Source organism: Cherax quadricarinatus, chromosome 87 (assembly GCF_038502225.1).
Source record: "Cherax quadricarinatus isolate ZL_2023a chromosome 87, ASM3850222v1, whole genome shotgun sequence".
Taxonomy (NCBI): Eukaryota; Metazoa; Arthropoda; class Malacostraca; order Decapoda; family Parastacidae; genus Cherax; species Cherax quadricarinatus.
In genome coordinates this window covers 15,752,885-15,771,280 of record NC_091378.1, presented here as the reverse complement: position 1 = coordinate 15,771,280, position 18,396 = coordinate 15,752,885, and the positions used below count along the sequence as shown (strand labels likewise).

The following is an 18,396-nucleotide window of genomic DNA, read 5'->3' as shown; positions in this document are numbered from 1 at the left end:
AAACCCATGCGTGGTGGCCCAAGTGGAAACACGGTCGACCGCATGCTGGAGAGAAACTGCAATAAGATGACAGTCATCGCCTGCACAAGCAATAGCGAAGTCATCAACATAGAGTGATGACCAAATATTGGGTGGAAGAACAGAGGCCAAATCATTTATAGCTAGGAGAAAAAGTGTTGTGCTTAGAACACATCCCTGAGGGACACCTTCAGCTTGGACGAAGTCCGGGGAAAGAACATTATTGACTCGAACACGGAAATGTCTGTCAGTTAAAAAGTTCTTAAGGAAGGATGGTAGATTGCCTCGGAGGCCTAAGGATTGGGCCTGGGCCAAAATATTATACCTCCAAGTTGTGTCATATGCCTTCTCAAGGTCAAAAAATATGGCAATAACTGAGTGATTATTCGCAAAGGCATTACGAACATACGTATCCAAGCGTAGTAAGGGGTCTATGGTAGAACGACCCTTACGAAAACCATATTGACTAGGGGAGAGACTGTTGTGTGTCTCTAAATACCACATTAAACGTCGATTTACGAGACGTTCCATCACTTTGCAAACTGCACTAGTAAGAGCGATGGGACGATAGTGGGAGGCATCATGTCCTGTAGTACCCGGTTTGCGGAAAGGGAGAACAATGGCAGATTTCCACAGCTGGGGAAGAACTCCTTGTGCCCAAATAAGATTGAAGAGGTGTAAGAGGACTACAAGGGCTGACCGATGTAAATGTTGCAACATACGAATATGAATGTCGTCAGGCCCAGCTGCCGATGATCGGCAAGCTGAGAGCGTTGCCTCTAGTTCTTGAAGTGTAAAAGGCACATTATACTGTTCTTCTCTGAGAGAAGAAAAGTCCAAGGGTACTAACTCTCTGGCAGACTTTGAGGAAAGAAACGATGGGCATAGATGGAGCCCTCGGGAAATACGGACCAGATGTGTGCCAAGTTCAATGGCAACGTCGAGAGGGTTTGCTACATCAACACCAGCGACCCGTAGAACAGGAGCTGGGTCAGGAGAGTATTTACCACTCAATTTCCTCACTTTTTTCCAGACTGCACTCATAGAAGAAGCAGAGGTGATGGTGGAAACATAGTCTCGCCAACAAGTGCGTTTAGCTTCAAGGATGACACGGCGAGCGATCGCACGCTTCTGCTTAAAATCCTGCACGAGCACAAGCAGGAGACCACCAAGGCACGCACTTCTGAGAATGCCTGCCTGAAGTTTGGGGTATAGAATGAGAAGCTGCGGTATAAACTGACGTCGAGAAGATGTGTAGGAGCTCATCAATGGAAGATGATGAAGGAACCTCACTAAAAGCAGTGAGGTGTGAGTAAAGATCCCAATTTGCCCGATCAAATTGCCAGCGAGGGCTACGGAAAGGTGGTGAATAGGAAGGAGAAGTAAGAATGATTGGAAAATGATCGCTGTCATGTAAGTCCGGTAGAACAGACCAGGTGAAGTCTAGTGCAGTGGAGGAAGAACAGACTGATAGATCGATGCAAGAGAGAGTATGAGTACGAGGATCAAAATGGGTGGGAGTACCCGTATTTAAAACATGGAGGGGGTGAGAGGCGAGAAAAGCCTCCAACTGGATGCCACGTGAGTCACAATGAGACCCCCCCCCCAGAGGAAATGATGGGCATTAAAATCACCAAGTAACAGAAGTGGTGGTGGTAAGGATGAAACAAGAAAGGCAAAGTCTGGGATAGAAAATGCTCGAGAAGGAGAGAGATATAAAGAACATATTGTAAACAACTTATTCAAGTGGATACGGGCTGCAGTGTAATGCAGCGAGGTATGGACAAATAGTTGACAGTACGGAATATCATTGCGTAGAAGAAGGGCACTTTCATTGAAGGTCCCATCTGAGAAAGGATCCGAAGAATACAATAAATTATAGCCTGAGATAGGTTGGAAAACAGCCGAGTGTAATTTTGGTTCTTGTAAGCAAGCACCAACAGGGGAAAACCTGGAAAGCAACATCTGAAGCTCACCCCGATTACCCCTGAGGCCGCGGATATTCCACTGTAAATAGGCCATGATTGGCGATGAAGAAAATACCAGGAATCTTTAGGTAAAGGCTCCTACGGACTAGAGGGGTTAGAAAAGTCAACGTGTGGTGACATTGGAAGACGTTCAAGCAGCGAAGGAACGGAGCGTTGCGAAGAATGGGGTTGTGAAGATGGAGGAGAGGGAAGAGAAGGAACAGGAAGTGAATCAGTGTCCATTGAAGGTTTAGTCTCTGCAATATATTCTGAAATGGCTTCAAGTGTTTCTGAATTCAAAGATGTATGGGAGACCATATTAGAGATAGAAGGAGGAGGGTGAGTAAAGATTGGGACAGTAATGGACTGTACCAAACTAGAGGGGGAGGGAAGAGTGTAAGGGACTGGAGATGAAGTGTGGGGGGGGACAGAAGAGGCAGAAACCTGGGAGGTGGCAGAAGAGGGAGAAACTTGGGAAGGGACGGGAGTGGAAGGCATAGTACGAGGAGGAGGGTGAATCTTCACACTTGTAATAGAGCCAGAGAGAGGGGAAAAACTAGGTACAGAGACTGGAAAGGTAAAGTATGGAGGTGGAAGAAGGGAAGGAAGGGGCAAAGAAGATTTGAGCAATGTGGATTTTTTGGACTTCTGAGAAGTAGAGGGGCGATTGGTATTAGGTGTAGTGCGAGGTCTTGTCGATACTGGGGCTTGTGAGGAAGGACGCGAAGATGTGAGAACAGACTGAGATGTAGTCGGGACGTCAGAGCCAAGGACAGCAAAAGGATTAGATGCCGGAGTGGCTATGGGAGGGGTAACAAGAGAGGAGGCTGCAGAAGATGGGACCCCAGAAGTGGGGGGATGTTTGGAAACACGAGAATAAGAAACACGGGGTAGTCTCCCTTGGAGGTGGAGATGAGTAACTGCCATAGCGTAAGGGAGACCTTCTGCCTCTTTGAGGCAATGGATTTCACGTTCATTTAAGTAGACCTGGCAATGGCGGGAGTACGAAGGGTGAGCTTCATTACAATTAAGGCAAGATGGAGGTTGACTGCAAGATGTATGAGAAAGGTCGTCGGCACCACAGACTGGGCATTCGGCCATAGATCTGCAATATTTCGCTGGGTGACCAAAACGCCAGCAATTTCTACATTGTTGCGGTGTAGGTATCACCTTTCGAACTTGTAACCGATGTCCCGCGACATATACAGAGGACGGGAGTTCTCGGCTGTCAAAAGTTAAACGAGCCACATTGCAAGGGTAACGTCTCCGCCCCCGGGCAGGAAGGACATAAGTGTCTACTTTGAGGATTGGGAGATCCTGGAGTTCCAGCTGTTCAAGAATGTCATTGCCACATGACTGGAAATTCTGTTGGACTATGGTATGGGGCAGAATGACAGTACCACTACAAGAATTGAGAGAAAGATGTTTTTTAATAGTGATAGGAGTAGTATCGATATTCGAAAGGAGAGAAAGATCATGAGCATGGGTAGCATTCTGGACAGTGATGATGCGCGTACCGCTCTTGAGAGCATGAAATGAAATATCTCTACCAACATGACGCAGGAGCACTTTGCCAATACTATGGTCAGAAAGGTAGGCAGAAGAAGAAGTCGGTCTTAAAGTAAAGAATTTAGTCCATTGTGTGGTCCGAAACTGAGCGTGGAGAGGGAGTGCTTGACGTGTCGGTCTTTTCCGAGTAGAATGGGAAGGTAACGAAGGAGCATCATCAGGAGATTGACGTTGGCGTTTAGGAGTAGGACCAGAGTTGGTCCGGCGTGAAATGGGCGGGCGATTCGAAAATTGCCGTACCGTAGAGGGAGAAGCCGGAAGCATAGTCAAAGGAGAGCGGAGTTCAGACAAATCGAAGGAGTCAGTCGAAGCCCCGGTACCTGAAGCGGGTGAGGAAACAGCACCAGCAAGAGGTACAGGGGCATCAGGAGTGTCCGAAGAGTGGTCTAAACACAAGGCAGGGTCAGAATGGGGTGCGGTATCAAGAAGGGGCCCGGGGGTAGTGGGTTCATGGATTGGGTTCTCCATGGTTAGGTTACTCCTTTGCTTTTTGTTTTTAAGAAAAAAAAAGAAAGAAGAAAAGAAAATAAAAATAAAAAAAAAGAATAAAAAAGGGGGGAGCGAGGAGGAATAGTTCCCAGGAGGAATGAAAATCTCCCTCCACGCCCAAGAGGACCTCAGCACCACTAGTAGCGCAGATGCAGCATGGAACCCGTGCCATACCCTACCCTTCATGCCAGTAAACCAGCAATCCGGGATAGCAACCTCACATCTGCCGAGCTACCTCGGTGGACAAAAGAGAGGGCGGCCGGATATCCACCACAAAGCATACCTCCTTCGGCCACCACCCCCGGAATCCGAAAGGTGGCTTCCAATTGATACACCCGTCGCCCGAAAGACACCCAAAGATACTCCGGGATACCAGAGAGGGATCGGGACATCCCCAGGCGATCCAGATTCCACGGCAAACTACGCCACCGCCAAGAACCTCAATGGAATGGGATGGACCCTGGTGTCCTTTCCCCTACCTAGGAACTAGCATGCCTGTGGGAGAAATCCCAAAGGCCAAAAAGAGGAAGGACAAAAGGGAGGGGTGGGGAGGAGGAGGAGGAATGGAAAAAGGGGAGGATGGAGAGGATGGGATAGGGGAGGGGAGGATGGGGGGTAATTGGGTTCGGTCTGAGGAAGAAGACCGACAGGGCTAATTCCTCAGACCAAGAGCCTCTTCACCACGCCAAGGAGCCCCCCTTGAAGAGGGGAAGAAGTGAAGGGGCTGCTAAGCGAGTAAGATACCTCAAAGGCGATGGGGCCGGATAACAGCTCTCCATGGGTCCTGAGAGAGGAAGCAGAGGTGCTTTGTGTACCATTAACAACAATCTTCAACACATCTATCGATACAGAGCGACTACCTGAAGTATGGAAGATAAATGTAATCCCAGTTTAAAAAAAAAAAGAGACAGACACGAAGCATTAAACTACACACCAATGTCACTGACATGTACAGTATTCAAAGTCATGAAGAAAATTGTCAGGAGAAGATTGGTGAAGCACCTAGAAAGGAATGAGCTTATCAACGACAACCAGCACGGTTTCAGGGTCGGGAAGTCCTGGGTCACAAACCTATTGAAGTTCTATGACAGGGTGACAACAGTAAGACGGGATAGAATGAGGTAGGTAGACTGAATCTTGTTGGAAAGTAAGAAGGCGTTAGACACAGTTCCACACAAGAGATTAGTGCAAAAGATGGAGGACCGGGCAGGGATAACAATGGATCAGGGAATACCTGCCAGGAAGACACCAGCGAGTCAAGGTACCTGGCGAGGTGTACGAGTGGGCGCCTGTGACGAGCGGAGTTCCACTGAGGTCAATCCTAGGACCGGTGCTGTTTCTGGTATTTGCGAACATGACGGAAGGAATAGACCCAGAAGTGTCCCTGTTTGCAGGTGATGTGAAGTTGATGAGAAGAATCCAATCGGATGATGACCAGGAAGAACTAAAAGGGATCTGGACGGGCTACAGGCCTGGTCCAGCAACTGGCTCCTGGAGTTCAACCCCACCAAGTGCAAAGTTATGAAGATTGGGGAAGGGCAAAGAATACCTCAAACGGAGTAAAGTCTAGGGGCCAGAGACTACAAACCTTAATCAAGGAAAAGGATCTTGGGGTGAGTATAACACCAGGCACTTCTGAGGCGCACATCAACCAAATAACTGCTGCAGCACATGGGCGCCTAGCAAACCTAAGAACAGTATTTCGACATCCTAATAAGGAATCGTTCAGGACCCTGTACACTGTGTATGTCAGGCCCATATTAGAGTATGCAGCACCAGTTTGGAACCCACACCTAGCTAAGCACATAATGAAACTAGAGGAAGTACAAAGGTTTGCAACAGGACTCAGTAACAGTCCTAGATTTTCGCTTAGATTACACTGGGCTTAGAGAACAGTATCATCTCTGGACTGGGGTATTTAAACCCTTACCGTGGTTTATACCGTTCATTGTAATCTATTCCCTTAAAAGTTGGTGTTGATCTTAACTTTCTTCTTTCTGTCAACAGATGGCGTTCTTTAAATTTTCATTCATTACACAAATAACCCGCACATAGGAGAGAAGCTTAAGACGACGTTTCGGTTCGACTTGGACCATTTACAAAGTCACACTAACCAGAAGTGGAGCAGGACGGCTATATATATAGGCAGGAAGAGGTAGTGGTGGTAGTAGTAGTAGTGGTGACTTTGTAAATGGTCCAAGTCGGACCTAAACGTCGTCGTAAGCTCCTCTCTTCTATGTGCGGGTTATTTGTGCATCGTTCCAGTCACGGTATTGTGCCTTTTTTTATTTCCATTCATTGATGGCGGCGACTATATTCTTTGTTCTGTCAAAAGATTGCGCTATCCCACACTTACATTTTCATTAACAGATGGCGTTGCAGTTATCCTGTTTTCTTGTCACCATGTGACCTTGATGTCGTCTTCCTGTCACCAATACATGACATTATTTTTTAGTTTGTGTGTTGAGCTGCTGACGTTAACTTCAAATTCTTCTTTCCGCCAACAGGTGGCATGGATTCACTTGGACAGGAAGATGATCGTTTCAATCCACAACCACGTCATCACCCGTCAACCACGATTCTCCGTCACCCACGACTCACACAAGACTTGGACTTTGCATGTTAATGGAGTCTTGGAGGAAGATCGAGGTCACTACATGTGTCAAGTCAACACAGCTCCTATGATAAGCCAGACCGGCTTCTTACAGGTTGTAGGTGAGTATGTTTAGGACCCTTAAACGTAGGTACAAGACATTATTAGGTAAAGAGTGGAAATGATTTAACAGATGCTGTTCCTAAAGGATGTAAGTAGGTTTCTCTATTGTTTAGGGTAATCTCTGAGAGTGTAGGTACTGTACTTAAGAACATAAGAAAGAAGGAACACTGCAGCAGGCCTACTGGCCCATGCGAGACAGGTCCAAGTCTCCTACCGGCTTAAGTCAATGCCCCAACCTAGTCAGGCCAGGTCACATTCACTTAAGGAAGGAACACGGCAACTGACCTAGTAGCACAAACTACAGCAACATCTGTGCTGCCTACGTCCAGGACGGCAGCATATCCATTTATCTTTCAACTTGCGCTCTCGTTCTCACCTTCAGAACCACAGTATCTCTACCCACCATCCTTCAGAGTGCAGGACTTATACTTCCCATCTCCAGTATTGTAATAAAGTTGGTAGAATTACCGACAATATGTAAAGTAAAAGGACACAAGTGCAACTAATGTGACATTTATTGTGGCAACGTTTCGCTCTCCAGGAGCTTTATCAAGCCATTACAAACAATACATGGACACAGAGGGTATATAAAGGCTCTGAGTGAGGTGCAATACTAGTGAGGTAACATTTCGATGTTCACTAGTGGTAGTAGTAGTAGTAGTAACAAAAATAATACAATAAGGAAGAGCAATTAATTCGTACATGAGTAAAAGGATATAGAAGCTATTACTTGGGTAACATAAAAAAAGGTTGGACAAATATAGACTGGAAAGAGGCAGGTTTTTTTAGTGTTCACTCTCTGTAATGTGCTTGTGTAGTATAACAGGAGAGACTATGTGATGGCAGGGTTTACTGTTTTCAGGAGGATTCTTGCTAAGACTTCGGAGATGGTGAAGCTGCCGTTGTTTTGTTTAATTGTATTCGAAACAGCGATCAGTGCTGATTCAAGGCACTTGCGTCTGCGGAAATTAGTTTCTTTGATCACTAATTGGGCGTCTCTGAATTTCATGAGATGATTGGTGGAGTTTCGGTGTTGTACACAGGCGTTGTTTAAGTTGTCGTTCCTACATGCGTAAATGTGTTCATTGAGGCGGGTGTCGAGGTTTCTTGCTGTTTCACCTACGTAGATCTTGTCACAGCCTCCACAGGGTATAGTGTAAACTCCTGCATTGACTGGTTCGTGGTGCTTGGGTTTTGTCCTGGTTAGATCCTTTATTGAAGTGGTAGAAGCGATGGCGACTCTGGTGTTAGCTTGTGAAAGTACTTTTGAGACGTTTAGTGCAACCTGGCTGTTGGGAAGAATTATAACTTTGTTGGGAGCGGTGTTGATGCGTGGAGAATTGATGATCTGAAGAGCTCTTTTCTTGCAGTCTTTGATGAAAAAAGAAGGAAATTGTAACTCAGTGAATGTTTGGTGAATGTAAGTGCATTCCTCGTCAAGAAACTCAGGACTACAAATTCGGTATGCTCTTAGGAAAAACCCGATGATGATGCCTCTTTTGGTCTTGGTGTCTTGACTTGAATAGAAGTGTGTGAGATCATTTTTATTGGTGGGTTTCCGATAAACTTGAAATCTTAGGTTGTTGTCTACTTTGTGAATGAGGACGTCGAGGAAAGGTAGCTTGTCATTGGACTCTTCTTCTAGTGTAAACTGAATCGCTGGTTCAACTGCGTTGAGCCTTGCCTGAAGGTCCTGTACATCAAAACGTTTTGGAGTTATTACGAGGACATCGTCCACGTAACGTAACCAAGTGACGCTTGAAGGGATGATGTTGGTGAAGTGTTCGGACTCTAGGTGTTCCATGTATAAGTTGGCTAGGACGGCACTTATTGGGGATCCCATTCCCATGCCGTAGGTTTGTTTGTAGAGCTTGTTATTGAAAGAAAAACAGTTGAAATTAACACAGAGTTCAATCAAGTCAACGAAATCTCCGGGAGGTAAAGGAAGATTAAGGTCCTGGTTGACTTTACGTCGTAGAACCTCGATGGCTTTTTTTTTTTTTTTTTTTTTTTTTTTTTTTTTTTTTTTTTTTTTTTTGGTAGGTACTTTTGTGAAGAGGGAAGTCACATCCAAACTGCTAAGTTTCTTGTTACGGATGGAGAGGTTACGGATGCGGTTGAGAAGGTCGCCTGAGTGTTTAAGATGAGCGGGGTTGATGGTCCCCAGAAGGCAGGAAAGATGTTTGGCAAGAACTCCGGCTAGTTTGTGTGGAGCACTGCCTATTCCTGACGTGATTGGTCTGAGAGGAATATTGTGTTTATGGGTCTTGGGTAAACCATACATGTGTGCTGGTTTAGGGTTGCTTGGTAACAAGTACAGAAGTTTCTTCCCTTCTCTAGTGCGTTTGAGTATTTGTCTGGTTTTGTATAGAAAGTCTTTGGTGAGCGTCTCCCACTGTTGAGTGCTGATGGGTTCGTATGTAGATTGATCATTCAAAAGGTCCATCATTTTAGTGTTGTAGTCACTGGTGTTGAGTATGACGACTCCACCTCCTTTGTCGGCGGTGGTGACGATAATGTTGGGGTCGTTGGCGAGGTCCTTAAGGGCAGTGATGTATCTTCTAGGAAGATTAGAAGAAGAAGGTTCACATAAAGCTGCAGTGAGAAGGCCCTGTATAACCCTTCTGGAAGTTGCTGTCACTGTGTCTATGGTTCCTGGTAACAAGATTGAGTTGATAGTTAGGTTTGCGTATGTTGGTGGTAAATTTGAGTCCCAGACTCAGTGCTTGTTTCTCGTAGTCGGTTAAGGTGCGTAGTATTGCACCTCACTCAGAGCCTTTATATACCCTCTGTGTCCATGTATTGTTTGTAATGGCTTGATAAAGCTCCTGGAGAGCGAAACGTTGCCACAATAAATGTCACATTAGTTGCACTTGTGTCCTTTTACTTTACATCTCCAGTATTGTAACATCGCCGCCCATCCTTCAGAGTGCAAGTACTGTACTTACCATATGCACGACTGAAACACCTTCATCCTTCCTTAAGAATGCAGTCACTGTACTTCCTACCTCCTTGACTATTAAAGTTTACATTAGTGTTGGCTTGTTTCCATTAGAACCTATACAAAAATGGTTTATCCACTCATTCTTCAGCATGAAAACACTCTCATCTCACCTCTAGAACCCACTTATCCCCACTGACCACGACCCAACATGCTCACACTAATACCTACTGAATGATCATGTCTCTCCCACTTAAAATTACCTTCGTCGACTTTCACCAACCATTCCTGAGAAGACCCATACCTGCCCTTCCATGCATCCTGTATCATACACACTCTTGGACACCCTCTTCTGCTCCATCCTCTCTAAATTCCCAAACTACCTCAGTCAGTTTTCAGACCTCTGAATTATGCAGATCCACACTTTCTTCCAGGTCTCTTGTATAATCTTCACACCACACACAGCTGTCGAGCATGACATCTCTACTTCAGCCTCTTCCTTGCTGCAATGTTCAAAGTCATTGTCTCACTCTCAAATACAACTGTTGGTCAGGTTTACTAGATTCTATTAAGTTAGGTTTGTTTAAGTTAGGGCAGAAGAGGTTATGCTATGTGTAGTTATATCTAGTCTCTTTATATTAAGGAATATTAGGTTAGATTAGATTTGGTTAGGTTTGAATGTATTAGGTATATCTTAAAGAAAATCGAATATTTAATCATAATGAAATTTAAAAAAAAAATAGCCACGATACGTCTGGCAAGGAGGTACTCAGACAGAATTAAGAAACGTACAAATCAGAACGGTTGGTATAAGCATGGGTTACCGCATCCCCCCTCGCCCACACTTAGAATATAAAAAGGAAGGGGCAGGTTGGGGGGCAGAAGAGGTCAATTTCTGCCCGTCATATAATATTTTCACCAGAGGTCGTGTTAGGTCATAGGTAATTTAAACTTGACGAACAGTGGCGAGTGAATGGTGAATTTTGCAGGATGTGTGAGGGTGTGGTGAGTGTGTGAGTCAGGGTGTGGTGAGTGTGTGAGTCAGGGTGTGGTGAGTGTGTGAGTCAGGGTGTGGTGAGTGTGTCAGGGTGTGGTGAGTGAGTCAGGGTGTGGTGAGTGAGTCAGGGTGTGGTGAGTGTGTGAGTCAGGGTGTGGTGAGTGAGTCAGGGTGTGGTGAGTGAGTCAGGGTGCGGTGAGGGAGTCAGGGTGCGGTGAGTGAGAGTCAGGGTGTGGTGAGTGTGAGTCAGGGTGTGGTGAGTGTGAGGGTGTGGTGAGTGGGAGTCAGGGTGTGGTGAGTGTGTGAATCAGGGTGTGAGTGTGTGAGTCAGGGTGTGGTGAGTGTGTGAGTCAGGGTGTGGTGAGTGAGTCAGGTGGGGTGAGTGTGTGAGTCAGGGTGTGGTGAGTGAGAGTCAGGGTGTGGTGAGTGCGTGAGACAGGGTGTGGTGAGTGTGAGTCAGGGTGTGGTGAGTGTGTGAGTCAGGGTGTGGTGAGTGTGAGTCATGTGAGGTGAGTGTGAGTAAGGGTGTGGTGAGTAAGTGTGAGTCAGGGTGTGGTGAGTAAGTGAAAGTCAGGGTGTGGTGAGTGTAAGTGTGAGTCAGGGTGTGGTGAGTGTAAATATGAGTCAGTATAGGGTTGAAATGAGGGTGTGGTTACTGTAAGGTTACAGTGGGAGTGAGGGAGCAGTGAGTAAGGATGTAGTAGGTGTGAGAGTGTGGTGAGTGTAAGGGTGTGGTACGAGTCAGAGGGAGTTAAGTGTTTCTGTATAGTGGGTGTAAGGATGTGGTGTGTGTGGGGGTGTGGTGGTTGCCTAGGTGTGGTATGTGTGGGAGTGTGGTGGTTGCCTAGGTGTGGTATGTGTGGGGGTGTGGTGGTTGCCTAGGTGTGGTATGTGTGGGGGTGTGGTGGTTGCCTAGGTGTGGTATGTGTGGGAGTGTGGTGGATGCCTAGGTGTGGTATGTATGGGGGTGGTGGTTGCCTAGGTGTGGTATGTGTGGGAGTGTGGTGGTTGCCTAGGTGTGGTATGTATGGAGGGTGGTGGTTGCCTAGGTGTGGTATGTGTTGGGGTGTGGTGGTTGCCTAGGTGTGGTATGTATGGGGTGTGGTGGTTGCCTAGGTGTGGTATGTATGGGGTGTGGTGGTTGCCTAGGTGTGGTATGTGTGAAGTGTGGTGGTTGCCTAGGTGTGGTATGTGCGGGGGTGCGGTGGTTGCCTAGGTGTGGTATGTGTGGGGATGTGGTGGTTGCCTAGGTGTGGTATGTTTGGGAGTGTGGTGGTTGCCTAGGTGTGGTATGTGTGGGGGTGTGGTGGTTGCCTAGGTGTGGTATGTGTGGGAGTGTGGTGGATGCCTAGGTGTGGTATGTGTGGGAGTGTGGTGGTTGCCTAGGTGTGGTATGTATGGGGGGGGTGGTTGCCTAGGTGTGGTATGTGTGGGAGTGTGGTGGTTGCCTAGGTGTGGTATGTATGGAGGGTGGTGGTTGCCTAGGTGTGGTATGTGTGGGGGTGTGGTGGTTGCCTAGGTGTGGTATGTATGGGGTGTGGTGGTTGCCTAGGTGTGGTATGTATGGGGTGTGGTGGTTGCCTAGGTGTGGTATGTGTGAAGTGTGGTGGTTGCCTAGGTGTGGTATGTGCGGGGGTGCGGTGGTTGCCTAGGTGTGGTATGTGTGGGGATGTGGTGGTTGCCTAGGTGTGGTATGTTTGGGAGTGTGGTGGTTGCCTAGGTGTGGTATGTGTGGGGGTGTGGTGGTTGCCTAGGTGTGGTATGTGTGGGAGTGTGGTGGTTGCCTAGGTGTGGTGTGTGCGGAGTGTGGTGGTTGCCTAGGTGAGATGTGTGCGGAGTGTGGTGGTTGCCAAGGTGTGGTGTGTGTGGGGCTGTGGTGGTTGCCTAGGTGTGGTATGTGTGGGGGTGTGATGGTTGCCTAGGTGTGGTATGTGTGGGGGTGTGGTGGTTGCCTAAATGTGGTAGTGTGCAGTGTGGTGGTTGCCTAGGTGTGGTATGTGCGGGGGTGCGGTGGTTGCCTAGGTGTGGTATGTGTGGGGGTGTGGTGGATGACTAGGTGTGGTATGTTTGGGAGTGTGGTGGTTGCCTAGGTGTGGTATGTGTGGGGGTGTGGTGGTTGCCTACGTGTGGTATGTGTGGGAGTGTGGTGGATGCCTAGGTGTGGTATGTATGGGGGTGGTGGTTGCCTAGGTGTGGTATGTGTGGGAGTGTGGTGGTTGCCTAGGTGTGGTATGTATGGGGGGTGGTGGTTGCCTAGGTGTGGTATGTGTTGGGGAGTGGTGGTTGCCTAGGTGTGGTATGTATGGGGGTGGTGGTTGCCTAGGTGTGGTATGTGTCGGGGTGTGATGGATGCTTAGGTGTGGTATGTGCCAAGGTGTGGTGGTTGCCTAGGTGTGGTATGTGTCGGGGTGTATTGGTTGCCTAGGTGTGGTATGTGTCGGGGTGTGGTGGTTGCCTAGGTGTGGTATGTGTGGTGGTGTGGTGGTTGCCTAGGTGTGGTATGTGTGGGAGTGTGGTGGATGCCTAGGTGTGGTATGTATGGGGGTGGTGGTTGCCTAGGTGTGGCATGTGTATGGGTGTGGTGGTTGCCTAGGTGTGGTATGTGTGGGAGTGTGGTGGATGCCTAGGTGTGGTATGTATGGGGGTGGTGGTTGCCTAGGTGTGGTATGTGTATGGGTGTGGTGGTTGCCTACGTGTGGTATGTATGGGGGGTGGTGTTTGCCTAGGTGTGGTATGTGTGGTGGTGTGGTGGTTGCTTAGGTGTGGTATGTGTCAGGGTGTGGTGGTTGCCTAGGTGTGGTATGTGTGGGGGTTACCTAGGTGTGGTATGTGTGGGGGTGTGGTGGTTGCCTACGTGTGATGTGTGTAGGGGTGTGGTGGTTCCCCTAGGTGTGGTATGTGTGTGGGTGTTGTGGTTGCCTAGGTGTGGTATGTGTGGGGGTGTGGTGGTTGCCTAGGTGTGGTGTGTGTGGGGGTGTGGTGGTTGCCTAGTTGTGGTATGGGTGGGGGGTGTGGTGGTTGCCTAGGTGTGGTATGTGTCGGGGTGTGGTGGTCGCCTGCATGTGGTATGTGTGGGGGTGTGGTGGTTACCTAGGTGTGGTATGTGTGGGGGTGTGGTGGTTGCCTAGGTGCGGTATGTGTCGGGGTGTGGTGGTTGCCTAGGTGTGGTGGTTGCCTAGGTGTGGTGTGTGTGGGGGTGTGGTGGTTGCCTAGGTGTGGTGTGTGTGGGGGTGTGGTGGTTGCCTAGGTGTGGTGTGTGTGGAGTGTAGTGGTTGCCTAGGTTTGGTGTGTGTGATTGGATGTGTGGTGTGTGTGGGGGGAAATGCGTGGTGGTTGCCTAGGCGTGGTGTGTGTGGGGGAATATGTTGTGGTTGCCTAGGTGTGGTATGTGTCGGGGTGTGGTGGTTGCCTAGGTGTGGTGTGTGTGGAGTGTAGTGGTTGCCTAGGTTTGGTGTGTGTGATTGGATGTGTGGTGTGTGTGGGGGGAAATGCGTGGTGGTTGCCTAGGCGTGGTGTGTGTGGGGGAATATGTTGTGGTTGCCTAGGTGTGGTATGTGTCGGGGTGTGGTGGTTGCCTAGGTGTGGTGTGTGTGGAGTGTAGTGGTTGCCTAGGTTTGGTGTGTGTGATTGGATGTGTGGTGTGTGTGGGGGGAAATGCGTGGTGGTTGCCTAGGCGTGGTGTGTGTGGGGGAATATGTTGTGGTTGCCTAGGTGTGGTATGTGTCGGGGTGTGGTGGTTGCCTAGGTGTGGTATGTGTGGGGGAATGTGTTATGGTTGCCTAGGTGTGGTGTGTGTGGGGGAATGTGTAGTGGTTGCCTAGGTGTGGTGTGTGTGGGGGAATGTGTAGTGGTTGCCTAGGTGTGGTATGTGTGGGGGAATGTGTAGTGGTAGCCTAGGTGTGGTATGTGTGGGGGTGTGGTGGTTGCCCAGGTGTGGTATGTGTGGGGGTGTGGTGGTTGCCTACATGTGGTATGTGTGGGGGCATATGTGGGGGCATGTGTGTGGTTATGTGTGTGGTTATGTGTGTGGGCATGTGTGGGGGCATGTGTGTGGGCATGTGTGGGAGCATATGTGTGGGCATGTGTGGGGGATGTGTGTGGGCATGTGTGTGTGGGCATGTGTGTGGGAATTTGTGTGGGCATGTGTGTGGGGGCATGTGTGTGAGCATGTGTGGGGGTATGTGTGGGGGTATGTGTGAGGGTATGTGTGGGGGCATGTGTGTGGGGGCATGTGTGTGGTGGCATGTGTGTGGTTGCATGTGTGGGGGCATGTGTGAGGGTATGTGTGGGGGGCATGTGTGTGGGGGCATGTGTGTGGGGGCATGTGTGTGGGGGCATGTGTGTGGGGGCATGTGTGTGGGGGAATGTGTGTGGGGGCCTGTGTGTGTGGGCATGTGTGTGGGGGACTGTGTGTGTGAATGTGTGTGGGGGAATGTGTGTGGGGGCATGTGTGTGTGGGCATGTGTGTGGGGGCATGTGTGGGGGCATGTGTGGGGGCATGTGTGTGGGGGCATGTGTGGGGGCATGTGTGTGGGGGCATGTGTGTGGGGGCATGTGTGTGGGGGCATGTGTGTGGGGGCATGTGTGTGGGGGCATGTGTGTGGGGGCATGTGTGTGGGGGCATGTGTGTGGGGGCATGTGTGGGGGCATGTGTGTGGGGGCATGTGTGTTGGGGCATGTGTGTGGGGGCAGGTGTGTGGGGGCATGTGTGTGGGGGCATGTGTGTGGGGGCATGTACTCACCTAGTTGTACTCACCTAGTTGAGGTTGCGGGGGTCGAGTCCGAGCTCCTGGCCCCGCCTCTTCACTGATCGCTACTAGGTCACTCTCCCTGAGCCGTGAGCTTTATCGTACCTCTGCTTAAAGCTATGTATGGATCCTGCCTCCACTACATCGCTTCCCAAACTATTCCACTTACTGACTACTCTGTGGCTGAAGAAATACTTCCTAACATCCCTGTGATTCATCTGTGTCTTTAGCTTCCAACTGTGTCCCCTTGTTACTGTGTCCAATCTCTGGAACATCCTGTTTTTGTCCACCTTGTCAATTCCTCTCAGTATTTTGTATGTCGTTATCATGTCCCCCCTATCTCTCCTGTCCTCCAGTGTCGTCAGGTTGATTTCCCTTAACCTCTCCTCATAGGACATACCTCTTAGCTCTGGGACTAGTCTTGTTGCAAACCTTTGCACTTTCTCTAGTTTCTTTACGTGCTTGGCTAGGTGTGGGTTCCAAACTGGTGCCGCATACTCCAATATGGGCCTAACGTATACGGTGTACAGGGTCCTGAACGATTCCTTATTAAGATGTCGGAATGCTGTTCTGAGGTTTGCTAGGCGCCCATATGCTGCAGCAGTTATTTGGTTGATGTGCGCTTCAGGAGATGTGCCTGGTGTTATACTCACCCCAAGATCTTTTTCCTTGAGTGAGGTTTGTAGTCTCTGACCCCCTAGACTGTACTCCGTCTGCGGCCTTCTTTGCCCTTCCCCAATCTTCATGACTTTGCACTTGGTGGGATTGAACTCCAGGAGCCAATTGCTGGACCAGTTCTGCAGCCTGTCCAGATCCCTTTGTAGTTCTGCCTGGTCTTCGATCGAGTGTATTCTTCTCATCAACTTCACGTCATCTGCAAACAGGGACACCTCAGAGTCTATTCCTTCCGTCATGTCGTTCACAAATACCAGAAACAGCACTGGTCCTAGGACTGACCCCTGCGGGACCCCGCTGGTCACAGGTGCCCACTCTGACACCTCGCCACGTACCATGACTCGCTGCTGTCTTCCTGACAAGTATTCCCTGATCCATTGTAGTGCCTTCCCTGTTATCCCTGCTTGGTCCTCCAGTTTTTGCACCAATCTCTTGTGTGGAACTGTGTCAAACGCCTTCTTGCAGTCCAAGAAAATGCAATCCACCCACCCCTCTCTCTCTTGTCTTACTGCTGTCACCATGTCATAGAACTCCAGTAGGTTTGTGACACAGGATTTCCCGTCCCTGAAACCATGCTGGCTGCTGTTGATGAGATCATTCCTTTCTAGGTGTTCCACCACTCTTCTCCTGATAATCTTCTCCATGATTTTGCATACTATACATGTCAGTGACACTGGTCTGTAGTTTAATGCTTCATGTCTGTCTCCTTTTTTAAAGATTGGGACTACATTTGCTGTCTTCCATGCCTCAGGCAATCTCCCTGTTTCGATAGATGTATTGAATATTGTTGTTAGGGGTACACATAGCGCCTCTGCTCCCTCTCTCAATACCCATGGGGAGATGTTATCTGGCCCCATTGCCTTTGAGGTATCTAGCTCACTCAGAAGCCTCTTCACTTCTTCCTCGGTTGTGTGCACTGTGTCCAGCACTTGGTGGTGTGCCCCACCTCTCCGTCTTTCTGGAGTCCCTTCTGTCTCCTCTGTGAACACTTCTTTGAATCTCTTGTTGAGTTCTTCACATACTTCCCGGTCATTTCCTGTTGTCTCTCCTCCTTCCTTCCTTAGCCTGATTACCTGGTCCTTGACTGTTGTTTTCCTCCTGATGTGGCTGTACAACAGTTTCGGGTCAGATTTGGCTTTCGCTGCTATGTCATTTTCATATTGTCTTTGGGCCTCCCTTCTTATCTGTGCATATTCATTTCTGGCTCTACGACTGTTCTCCTTATTCTCCTGGGTCCTTTGCCTTCTATATTTCTTCCATTCCCTAGCACACTTGGTTTTTGCCTCCCTGCACCTTTGGGTAAACCATGGGCTCATCCTGGCTTTTTCATTACTCCTGTTACCCTTGGGTACAAACCTCTCCTCAGCCTCCTTGCATTTTATTGCTACATATTCCATCATCTCATTAACTGGTTTCCCTGCCAGTTCTCTGTCCCACTGAACCCCGTTCAGGTAGTTCCTCATTCCTGTGTAGTCCCCTTTCTTGTAGTTTGGCTTCATTCGTCCTGGCCTTCCTGCTTCTCCCTCCACTTGTAGCTCTACTGTGTATTCGAAGCTTACAACCACATGGTCACTGGCCCCAAGGGGTCTTTCATATGTGATGTCCTCGATATCTGCACTACTGAAGGTGAATACTAAGTCCAGCCTTGCTGGTTCATCCTCTCCTCTCTCTCTTGTAGTGTCCCTTACGTGTTGGTACATGAAGTTCTCCAGTACCACCTCCATCATCTTAGCCCTCCAAGTATCTTGGCCCCCATGTGGGTCCAAGTTCTCCCAATCTATCTCCTTGTGGTTAAAGTCACCCATGATCAGGAGCTTTGCCCTGCATGCATGAGCTCTTCTGGCCACTCTAGCCAGTGTGTCAACCATCGCTCTATTGCTCTCGTCGTACTCTTGCCTTGGCCTCCTGCTGTTCTGTGGTGGGTTATACATCACTGCTATTACCACCTTGGGACCTCCAGAGTGAAGTGTTCCCACTATGTAATCACTTTCTTCTCCGCTATCTTCTCTCTCCAGCTCATCAAAATTCCAGCGATTTTTGATCAGCAACGCCACTCCTCCACCCCCCCTGTTCCCTCTGTCTTTCCTCAGGATTTGGTATCCCGTTGGAAAGATGGCATCTGTTATCATACCTGTAAGCTTGGTTTCTGTGAGAGCTATGATGTCCGGTGATGCTTCTTTGACTCTTTCTTGCCACTCCTCCCACTTATTTGTTATTCCATCAGCGTTTGTGTACCATACCTTCAGTTTCCTTTCCAACACTGTGGTTTGGGGGGC

At 48.8% G+C, this 18,396-nt stretch overlaps 1 protein-coding gene across 2 annotated transcripts in view; it reads left to right on the top strand.

Annotated features, from left to right (window-relative positions):
* The window catches only part of LOC128703822 (lachesin), a 1,052,338-nt gene that overhangs the window by 779,716 nt on the left and 254,226 nt on the right, over nucleotides 1–18,396 (top strand). For both annotated transcript variants that reach the window (XM_070103767.1, XM_070103768.1), the window contains one exon: nucleotides 6,551–6,758. In XM_070103767.1, coding sequence (XP_069959868.1) covers nucleotides 6,578–6,758 — 181 coding nt within the window. In that variant the 5' untranslated portion in view covers nucleotides 6,551–6,577. The remainder of the gene's footprint in view (nucleotides 1–6,550; nucleotides 6,759–18,396) is intronic.